The 11,229-nt window shown below is 31.8% G+C and overlaps 4 protein-coding genes across 4 annotated transcripts; all 4 read left to right on the top strand.

Annotated features, from left to right (window-relative positions):
- The first annotated feature begins 920 nt into the window (after positions 1-920).
- On the top strand, positions 921-1,596 carry LOC17878993 (monothiol glutaredoxin-S4). Its single transcript, XM_006284759.2, has one exon. The coding sequence runs from the start codon at positions 1,075-1,077 to the stop codon at positions 1,381-1,383; it is 309 nt and encodes a 102-aa protein (XP_006284821.1). The 5' UTR covers positions 921-1,074; the 3' UTR covers positions 1,384-1,596.
- A 2,141-nt stretch (positions 1,597-3,737) lies between these two features.
- On the top strand, positions 3,738-4,350 carry LOC17879862 (monothiol glutaredoxin-S5). Its single transcript, XM_006286137.2, has one exon. The coding sequence runs from the start codon at positions 3,839-3,841 to the stop codon at positions 4,145-4,147; it is 309 nt and encodes a 102-aa protein (XP_006286199.1). The 5' UTR covers positions 3,738-3,838; the 3' UTR covers positions 4,148-4,350.
- Positions 4,351-7,101: 2,751 nt separating this feature from the next.
- On the top strand, positions 7,102-7,656 carry LOC17879064 (LOB domain-containing protein 32). Its single transcript, XM_006284558.2, has one exon. The coding sequence runs from the start codon at positions 7,102-7,104 to the stop codon at positions 7,642-7,644; it is 543 nt and encodes a 180-aa protein (XP_006284620.1). The 3' UTR covers positions 7,645-7,656.
- Positions 7,657-9,747: 2,091 nt separating this feature from the next.
- LOC17879307 (monothiol glutaredoxin-S5) lies at positions 9,748-10,326 on the top strand. The gene has a single exon (XM_006284755.2). The coding sequence runs from the start codon at positions 9,901-9,903 to the stop codon at positions 10,207-10,209; it is 309 nt and encodes a 102-aa protein (XP_006284817.1). The 5' UTR covers positions 9,748-9,900; the 3' UTR covers positions 10,210-10,326.
- The last annotated feature ends 903 nt before the right edge of the window (positions 10,327-11,229 follow it).

Raw genomic sequence — 11,229 nt, 5'->3', positions numbered from 1 at the left:
GTACGGGCTAGGATCACCTAACAATTGGTAACGACTCTCCGGTTCACCATTGGGTCAGATTCCAATTTGTATATAGTTTCGTTCCTTCGAGTTACTCACTCACTCTTATCCTCGTGGAATGAGATCGATCGTATCTATTTACAGTATCAAGAATCAGACACAAATTTAACTTTATTCCCAAGTTGATTTACGATGAAAATTTTGCTGAGAATAAAGAAAGTGAAGAGGCCACGTAAACCACACACAATCACCAAAACCAAAAAAAAGAGACGACGAAGAAGATTATTCTGGAGATATACCACACGATCTCGAGTCTTCGCAAAAGGAAGCTTATTCAGCTTTTGTCTTGTGCAGTGTCAAGTGTATATGTCAATGGCCTAGCTAGATTTTAAGATTTTCTTGTTTGTGTATATCTAGTTCTGCACAAATACATACATATAATTTGCAAATCACACTAATTATATTTATATGTATTAATGTGTACATATGTATTATGTGAACAAATATGAATTTGTGTTGAAAATATATCTTTTTTGAGTGGCACTGAACACATGATATGATTCGTACCGTCGTACGTATCAAATATTCGTCACATCTAAGAGATTTTATTATTTTGTACTTTTTACCGAATTAGTCGATAGTTTGAATTCTTTAGTTGCAAGTGGTAAAGAATCAAGAACGTGTGAGCCGCAAAATCCAACAAAGATCATAGCCTCAAATTTTTTTGGATACTCCCACCATGCATGATGCATCTTAATTTCATTATTTGAAATGAGTTCTTTAATTTGTGTTATAAAGTTGATTCCCTGAAAAATGCTATATCGAACCGACAATATGATAGCTTCACGTACCTTCCATAGATAGCTATATATAAAGAACCCTTAGAGACCCTTCAGTACTACATCAAAAACAAACTCAAAGTCATCTCTTATACATCTTCACCCAAAGACTTGAAGCTTTTACTAGTTCTCTAACTTTCCAATTTCACACCCTATTCTCTAATTTCAATCAAAGGATACTACATTTTCATCCTCGGTGAGTCGCTTTTCGAACAAATTTCACGTTAAAACACCAATGGATAAGCTACAGAAGATGATCTCCGAGAAGTCAGTAGTGATCTTCAGCAAAAACTCGTGTTGCATGTCCCATACTGTCAAGACTCTCTTCATAGACTTTGGCGTGAACCCAACGATCTATGAGCTAGATGAGATCAACAGAGGAAAGGAGATAGAGCAAGCATTGGCTCAGCTAGGCTGTAGCCCTACCGTACCAGTGGTGTTCATAGGAGGGCAGCTCGTTGGTGGAGCTAATCAAGTCATGAGTCTCCATCTCAATCGTTCTCTTGTTCCAATGCTTAAGCGCGCTGGAGCATTATGGCTTTGATTTCTAAATAAAGGGATAATTACGTAAAGAATTAACGTAGCATGATGATAATAATGTAATGAAAGTTATCAAAGATGACAAACAAAAACACATATACATCATACATGTATGTATGAAATGTTTTGTCTATCTAAATTTTGATAAGATAGACTATGAGGGTACCTATTTTGTAACGTCTGGGTAAACTTTATAATAAAAACACTTAGTGTTGGATTTCCCTATCCCATTTTAGTAATTAACATGTACTACGAATTTCTTTTAAATAAGATCTTTTGGTTGACCGGACGAAACGTTTTTGGTTAGAAAATATATATTTTAATTACAAAAACGTTTACTATATATGTAACCTTCAAGTAAAATAAGCTTTGGAAAAAAAGATTGAAAGTTTGAACTAACTTAAGAGAACGAGTTATGAAACTATAGGTCTTACAAAAATTAGATAAGTAATGCCAACCAAATGCGAAATCCATTCTCCAGCCGAGAAAGCTCTTGATACATGAGTGAGAGTGAGCATAATATTTTGCGTATAATCAATAAACAGCATGACGCCATCCAAAAACGTTTGCCTAATCATGATAAGTCATTTTTAATTCTTGAGATGAACGATAATATCCTCATGATAAGTCATTATAATTCTTGCTTAATTCGTTTTATGAGGTCGGATTTGCTTAATTCGTTTTATAAACACAAGTAAAGCCAGAAAAAAGGAGATATATACAGATTGTGCTCAAGAAAATTTGATAAAATCTCTATAGTTCTAATTATTGTCAAATATTTTTTTTTTGTCCAAACCATCACTACGCTACTCCAACAAAGTTACTCCAAAACTAAGTACACTCGTTGATATGATGTTACACTTTTTTTTTGTGTTGCATACAAAAGAGAGCTTAACGCCTCTGGAAATTGTAAAAGTAATAGGAAAAATGAAATATTAGTATAAAAATGCAATAATATTCATAAAATTGGGATACTAGCTAGGATGGTATGACACAGTTTTGGAATTGGATGCAGTGTGTTTTGACGTAAGACATGTACGGACCATGATCACGTTGTAATTAATTTGTAGTAATAAAACGACTCTCCGGGTCACAGTTGGGCCAGATTCCATGGAGAAATCGAGTACATTGTTTTGGTTCCATTGAGCCTTATCCTTTTGGAATGAGATCGAATCTTTGGGATGTCAAGAATCAAACAAAATTTTGCTTTATGCCCAAATCGATTTATGATGAAATTTTGTGAGGGTATAAAAAAAAAATCGTTTTGTTTGAGAGTGAAAGAGGCCACGCACTTAAAGAGGAAACGAAAGAAAGAGTATTCTAGGGATATTCAGTGCGATCTCGTGCCTTCACAAAGGAAGGAGATGCAGTTTTTTTTTTTTTTTTATCATATAAGCCGGATATGTCAAAAACCAGAATTTACATTGAATTATGTTAAATTAGGATTTGTTATTGGCTTCCAACTCAAAACCAATTGACAATAAGTGGATTGACCCTAATCCTTTATATATTACTTAAGTCCCATCACATCTTTCAATATGGGATCTTTCTCCACAAATTACGATTGAAAATTCTAGTTGCTCATTGTTGCGACCAGTCAATGCGATTAGTCGATGGATCCAACGACTTTCAAACAAACAACATTTTGTCGCAGTCGTAGTTGCAATCGCTGATTGCTGATGATTACTAAACGAAAAAGACCACATTAGCTTTTGTTTATTTTGCTAAGAATACATTTTACTAAAAATAACTTGTGACAAAATATAGACTTAATTAGGGTTTTTCAGAAAAGGTAAAAAAGAATACAAAGGTTATAACTCGAGAACTTTATACTTAATGTTTTAGCACAACTTAAATTTAGTAGTTTGAAAATAACAAAGCATATACGGCCATACGGGTCAAGGTACCACAAATTTGGAAGAAAGAACTAAACATAGGCTTATGGAGAAATGTAATGGATAGAAGAGAAAAATGCATATATCTCTACTGACTCATCAGACAGGATATGATTCGTCCGTCACAATATTCTTTACACTTCTGAGATTTAGTAATCCGTACGTTTTACCCAATTAATTGATAGTTACACTTTTTTATTCTTCAGCTGCAAGAGGCAAAGTGGCAAGACGATGAACCATCCTTAGGCTCTAACTCTTTGAGATATATTAATCCCATTATCTTAGTTATCCTTTTTATGTGTTTTATTTTTTTTGAGATATTTCTTACGTGCTAAAAAGTTGATTCTCTTTACAAAAAGGCTAAATTGTATTAAAATATGTAATATGAGAGTTATATACGTCCCTTCGAAAGCTATATAAAGGACCCTTAGAGATCCTTCACTACATCAAACACAAACTCAAAGTCATCTCTTATCTAAACAAAAAGACTTCAAGCTCTCTAGCTACAAGTATATTTCCTTCTTTAAATCGCTATCTAAACACTCTTTTAACATTATTATACCAATGGAGAACCTACAGAAGATGATCTCTGAGAAGTCGGTAGTGATCTTTAGCAAGAACTCGTGTTGCATGTCTCACACAGTCAAGACTCTCTTCTTAGACTTTGGTGTGAACCCTACGATCTATGAGCTCGATGAAATGAACAGAGGGAAGGAAATAGAACAAGCATTGGCTCAGCTCGGCTGCAGCCCGACCGTACCGGTCGTGTTCATAGGAGGGCAGCTCGTTGGTGGAGCCAATCAAGTCATGAGTCTTCATCTCAACCGCTCTCTTGTTCCAATGCTTAAGCGCGCTGGAGCATTATGGCTTTAGCTTCAAGAAATAAAATGGGATTGCCAAATTATAATGTACCGAAGCATCTAATTATATAGTGGAAAAAAGCATACAAAAGAATGTATGTGTGAGTTTATAATGCTATGTCTGTATAAGTTTTGAAAAGATAGATTATGCAGTTACCTATTTTGTAAACTGTGGGTCTATTTTACCATAATATATATATATCAGCTACCGTTGGATTTCCCCTTTCCCATGTTTGTATCAATATATTCAACTTTTTTTGGTTTACCTATTTTAGTATATACATGCATGCATTAATCTAAGGAATCGAAGAACATACGTTAATTAAAAACAACAACTATTCCCATAAAAATGAAAAAAAAAACAATTACTCCCATAACCAAAAAAAAAAAATTGTCTTATAGAAAATTCACCTTTGCGGATAATCGCGTTTTATGATAATTACATTTGCTGTCTTATTTAATCATAATTATTTAGATCGTACTTTGTATAGTGTTTATATGGGTTTCACTCGTACAATTGCAAATATAGATACCGGCCGTTTAATATGATTTGGATTTTGGAATGTTAAGCCGAAATTAATCAATAGGTTCATCCTAGTAACATAATAAACCTCTATAGATGTGTGTTAAATTTTGTTCTTGTTTAAAAATATTTTACAATAATATGGGTCTGGTGCATAAGAAAAAAACACCCTTTAAAAACTATAGTTGTTATAAATGTGAAATGTGTCAAAGTGAGTATTGTTTTAACTAGTTACAAGTAAAACTTCGGCTGCAGCTTGCTTAAACTAATAAGATGAGAGGTGAAAAAAAAAACCTAATAAGATGAATTAAGAAGATCTATCTTTAATTAAAGAAAAATTTTGAATCTAGGTAAATCAAATATTAAATGCTTCTCTATCCATCTAAATAAACTATTGCCGTGATTGTTCAACATCTTGATAGAAAATGACGTTACAAACCATTAAAACATCAAAGCGTGTAAAGAATTGGATTCTGCCGTGTAAGGAACATTGTTACATATATATATATTCCATGCTCTCTAGGACAGTACGGGCCAGTTGCGGAATAAAGATGTGACGATTTGGCATATTACGTACATAATATGTGTCGGTACGTGAATCACGTACGTATACTGAAACTGATGATAACCTTGTATTGTGATGTAAGGATAACTGACTCTTGAGATCGAAATGGGCCACCATTAATACTAGTTTCAAGTAGGAAACCAAAAACTATACTATTACTTTAGGGATACGTACGTGGGTTGCTCTTCACTGTCAAAATCCATCTTTGTTGAGCACGAGCTTGACTTTTTTTAACAATTGGGAATAAAGCTCTGTTTTGTTTTATTCCTTGACATCGCACTATTCGATTTCATGCATGTCGATAGAGCTAAAACGGAACCACAAAGTTTGCCTTTTTTTTTAACTCAAAGTGGCCACAAAAGGATATTTCTAATTCTTGAGATATTTCTATTTAGAGAAGCGAAGGAGCATGCAGCTTTGTATGCATTTAGATTAAATTAGGTATACGGCAATTTTTTTTTTTTTTGATCAACCATATCGGCTGATCCGGTCAGCTTCGGTAGAAACACACCGAAGTGCTTCATAGTGGACTTTTCTCCGAAGCATATTTACGTAACCTGCACATTTTGTACTAGGTATACGGCAAAATTTTGTTTGATGTTAAAATAAAAGTATATTTACATAACTTGTTTTTTTTTCTCCTAATTTTCCTAAAATTTTTCTTTAAAGATTAGTAAAATTTCTATAAAACTGTATATTTAATTAGCAATTTTACTTTTGGGTATTAGATATATCAACATAATATAAATATTTATAACTTTAATAATATCTATTAGAACAAATCTGCACGTACACACGGATAAAACTGCAGCAAACATTATCGATCGATTGGTAAACTAAAAATGCATTTATTTTTATGTTTTTAGAATAAAATTGAAAAAGACAATTGATCAAATCCGTGTGTGCAGTAGACAAAATAATAATATAACATCTTATGTTGGATTTGTACGCCTTTTTCTGTGTTTCTGTTTTAGTACAATGGTGTTTCTGTTTTTTCTTGTATCGAGGATTGTGCTTGCCTTTTTTTTACTAGTTATATGGCTAAGACATTAGTCCCGACAACTAGTTTTGGATTCCTTTGTGTTGTGATCAGGTTGCTTGAAGGATCAAGTTTCACGGAAGAAGGCATCTATGTCTCCCAAGCAATCCAGGATCTCTTTAAGGCATTGATACAATAAGGATCATTTTCGGGACCCTTTGTTTCCTTTGTTCTAGTAGCAGAGGTACTTTCTTTGAAAGCGGCGATTATCGTGGCTTTAGCGTTGGGAGTATCAAGGCGGGCTTGTAGTTCAGATTGCAAAGAACTCATCATTCTTCTCAATATCGAGGGCCGGGAAAATGAAGTTGGGGGTATATTTCTGGATATCAGATTTCATAAGACCAAGTTTCTCATTGCTTTCTTTCATGTGTTCTGTTTGTTGTAGTTTGTATCTTCTCCTCCTTCTATGGAGTTTGAGTTTATCTTAATTTAATTAAAAGTTTTAAAAAGAAAACATCTTATGTTGGCTAGTTACAAAAAAAATACAATACATTGTTAGGGAAAATTGTTTTGACTTAATTAATGCATAAGAAACTGAAAAGAATAAAAATTTAATACATTGCAAAGGATGATATTATCTTGCCAACAAAAAGAAGTATGTAATGTAGTCAACTATAAAATTATAGAAGTAAATAATTATTTCCAAAAATTTACTCTTGTTTATGTAAAACAAATCAGTCAAACTTTCGATATTAACAGTTTTACCTAAAATCAGTGATTTAACTATCTTAATCATGGCTATAAATATTCAACTCCTAGTATCGTTATAGTCATCCTTCACATTTTAGAACCATTTCATTTCTTTTGTATAATATTTTGAGGCTAACAAATCAGAAAAGAATGGCTTCCAAGCCTTGTGCTGTGTGTAAGATTTTGAGAGAACCATGTGGAACAAACTGCATATACAAACCACATTTCACATCAGACAGTGCGAGATTTCAAGATGTTCATCAAATCTTTGGAGCCGTGAACGTCGCCAAGATCTTCAACAGACTTGGATCTGAAGATCGTGAGATTGCTGCCAACTGTTTGTCCTATGCGGCTGAGGCTCGTAGACGTGATCCCATTTCTGGTGTTTATGGCATGAAACTATACTATGAAAGTATTCTCAACGATGTTGAGCAAGAGATCAGATCTGCATTGAATGAGCTTGAAACTAACTTGGGACCTGATCAAGTGCCAAAGTTTTTTGATATTCCAATTCCAGATGATTTCCTTAATACAACAGCTTCTTTGGATTCTTATATTGAGAAAATCAAGAACCTAACCACAGTTGAAAAGAACAACCTTTTGCAATTCTGGAAGAGAGAAAATCAAAAGATGGGTGATGGTGCATCAACATCTGCTGGACCATCTACTGCTTTCGGTGAGAAGCATCAGTGATAACTCCATTACTTGGAAACCAAAATCAATAATATTTTTAATCAAATGTCTTTTGTTTGCTTTTGTCTTTGAACTTCAATTCCCATTATAAGCTTCTCTATCTGTATCCTTTGTTTCTTACTTAATAATATTAATTATGGTGTTTAATCTATAATGATTTTTGTGTTTAATTCCTTTTACTTGCATTATAGTAACAAAAATCACATGAAACTGCGAATCACAAAAAACGATGCAATTATCATCAACTTTCATACTTTTTCTTAATATATATAGAAAACCTAGAAAAATTATCTTTTAGGAACAGAGGAAATATGTGGTAAGTTCTTTTATATCGATCTAGTACTGCTAGATTTGTTGCTAAAATCACATGAAAAATCATGTGTCCATGAGCTTATGTGGTTCTGGATAACAATAAAAAATTAATTCCTCTTAACATAAAACTTATAACATATAAAAAGAATATTATGTGATGAAAACTACGTTGAAAGTGTATTAGTATTTTTAACATCCATACTTCATGTACATATAACCGATACAAGCATATTCTATTATTAAATGACTTCTTAATTACCATACTCTAAAATATTATAAATAAATAATTATATTAATATTCGTTTTTATGACAAATCAATTAATGCTCAAGTGACTAAAAGACTAAAATATACTCACTTTGTTCTAACCTGAGTTATAGAAAAAAAAACATTTAAAAGTATTTTCTAAAAGTCTTTGATGCATTTATTATTACTAGTTACTATTGTTGAATTGTGAACTTAAGAAATAAAATTAAGTACCATTGATTTAAAGTTCTTGAAAATTTATTAATCACAAAAAGATAATAGATTTATATTCACACAAAAAAAAGATTTATGTTTTACTTTTAATTTGTTTTATTATTATATGTGAAACTTGGTTTACTTAGACCATCAATGATGGTTTAAGAATTTAACGCTTTAAATTTAGAAATAACTAAATATTATAAGAATGAATACACCAAAGATATTAAAAATTAATGTTTAGATTTTAAATATAGAATATATTTTTAACTATATGAAACTATAAACAATTTAATACAAAAAGTTATTGTTTCTTAGTTTTTAATAACATAATAAAAATAAATATAAAAAAAAAGTTTGAAATTTTTTAATTGGTCAACAATTAGTCAACGCCGGAATCAACACTGGTCTTCGCCGGAATCTGTTGACCGGTGTACCAGAATTATATATCTATAGTGTTGATTACATGACGTCGTACAATTGATGACTTGATGCATGTGGACATGCAATACATCTATTTCGTGTAGCTGAATATACAATAATATATTTGGCATGTGTGACCATACATTTTACCTATACATCTAGTAATTCAACTATCTCATTGTATCTCTTCCATTAATTATATGACAACCCATTTGAAATGGTCAAGCAATGTAACATTACATATCACAATAATTAAAAAAATATCCGTCAAAATAAATTCAATTAACTATGACTTCGATCAGAAAACTTTTAAGTTGAAATAAGCATAAAATGATAACTAATTTGTTGGATAAGCATATCTTTACTACATCTTTATATTGTCATCTTAAAAACCAAAAATGTATAATCCGAAAATTAAATACAGAGTAAATGCTAATCAACAAATACTTTGCAAATTGATTTGATCCTTAAGAAAAACTTTCAACATTTCTAAAATATATCAACAATTTAGTGATCGACAAAACTCTTTATCAATTCTTTTGACAACGAAAGTATATGGACGTGTACAATAGAGGCATGACATGATTCGCCCGTATCAAATATTCCTCACATCTAAGAGAGATTTTGTTTTCTGTACGTTTTATACCAAATTAGTTTTATTCTTTTAGCTGCAAGAGTCAAGTACGTGTGAACCGATCAAATCCTAATATTCTTTCGCATACTCCCACTTATCTTAACCTTTAAAATATGTTCTTTATTTCATTATTCATTTGAGATATTATTAATTTTATAGTAAAGTTGATACTCTTAGAAAAAAGGCTACGTAATATGAAAGGTTACGTACTTTTAGAAAGCTATATATAGGGCCCTTATTATCTCTTCACTTCATCAAACACAGAAACACAAAGTCGCTTCTCATCTTCAGCTAAAGATATCATAATCTCTCGATCAGTTCTATAGTTTCCCATTTTCAACTCTACTCTAGCATCCTGACCAAACACTTACTCATTTGTCTCCTTTGTAAGAAGCTTTTCAAATATCTTACCATAGTTTAATACTAATGGCGAATCTACAAAAGATGATCTCTGAGAAGTCAGTTGTGATCTTTAGCAAGAACTCTTGCTGCATGTCTCACACAATCAAGACTCTTTTCTTAGACTTTGGTGTGAACCCTACGATCTATGAGCTCGACGAGATTAACAGAGGAAAGGAGATAGAGCAAGCATTGGCTCAGCTAGGGTGCAGCCCGACCGTGCCAGTAGTGTTCATAGGAGGGCAGCTCGTTGGTGGAGCTAACCAAGTCATGAGTCTCCATCTCAATCGCTCTCTTGTTCCTATGCTTAAGCGCGCTGGAGCATTATGGCTTTGACTTTTAAATAACTGAGATTGCAAATTAATTATGTACTAATGAAAACGAAACTATATATATACATAAGAATGTATGTATGATGAGTTAATGTAATGCCTATCTTTAGTTTTGAAAAGATAGATTATGCGGTTACCTATTTTGTAAACTTTGGGTCTATTTATTATAAAGATCAGCTGCCGTTGATTTCTCCTGCTCCCATGTTTATATTTTGTTTCAAAACATGCAGGGATGCATCTACGAAATGAACACATGTGCATTGAAAAATAGATGATATTTCTTTATGGTGCAAAGAAATATTAACATGATCCATCAAATAATTATATAAAAACTGAAGAAGAAATATTTTGTAGCTAAAAGAAGATTGTTCATATGATTTTAACTTTCATTCAAAAAAAAAAAAAAACGATGATGAGTCTGACTCAAGGTGGACTCTATGTTACTTTTTTAACTGTATTGAATGTCAACTTAGTTAACTAGTCGAAACATTCTATACAATGAGATGCGACTGTTAATAATGAAATCAAGATATATTGTTATAATATTTAGGCGTGGTTGTCCATTAGCTAGCAAAATGTGTAATTATAAGGGAAAATTGATTTTAAAGGATGTTTTTTTTTAAATTTGTCCATTTATGCCTTCTTTTTTTAAGTTTGGTATATTAGGTTTTAGAATAGGAAAATGCTCAATTATATCCTTAATTAAATGGGGGTTTTGATTTTAAAGGATGTTTTTTTAAAAATTTGTCCATTTAGGCTTTCTGCGGTAAATTGTCAGTTATACCTAAATTACCCTTTTAAATAAATAAAATTAATTTTTAATTAATTTTTAAATTAAAACATATCAACAATTAAAGATTAATAAGATTTAATGTTAAACAAAAGAGTTTTGGATGAAAGTATGTTGATTTTGATATTGAAAAAATCATTCTGCAATATTTAGAATACATCTTCTGTATTCTAAATATTTTAAATTATGAATTCTGCACACTCTACATGTTCTAAAAATTGTAGATTACAAATT

This window comes from Capsella rubella, unplaced genomic scaffold, assembly GCF_000375325.1.
Source record: "Capsella rubella cultivar Monte Gargano unplaced genomic scaffold, Caprub1_0 scaffold_7, whole genome shotgun sequence".
Lineage (NCBI taxonomy): Eukaryota > Viridiplantae > Streptophyta > Magnoliopsida > Brassicales > Brassicaceae > Capsella > Capsella rubella.
Note: the sequence above shows the minus strand (reverse complement) of the source record. Positions and strands in the feature narration are given on the sequence as shown.

Coding starts and splice junctions, on each gene's coding strand:
- LOC17878993 (XM_006284759.2), top strand. CDS start 1,075: ATGGATAAGCTACAGAAGATGATCTCCGAGAAGTCAGTAGTGATCTTC.
- LOC17879862 (XM_006286137.2), top strand. CDS start 3,839: ATGGAGAACCTACAGAAGATGATCTCTGAGAAGTCGGTAGTGATCTTT.
- LOC17879064 (XM_006284558.2), top strand. CDS start 7,102: ATGGCTTCCAAGCCTTGTGCTGTGTGTAAGATTTTGAGAGAACCATGT.
- LOC17879307 (XM_006284755.2), top strand. CDS start 9,901: ATGGCGAATCTACAAAAGATGATCTCTGAGAAGTCAGTTGTGATCTTT.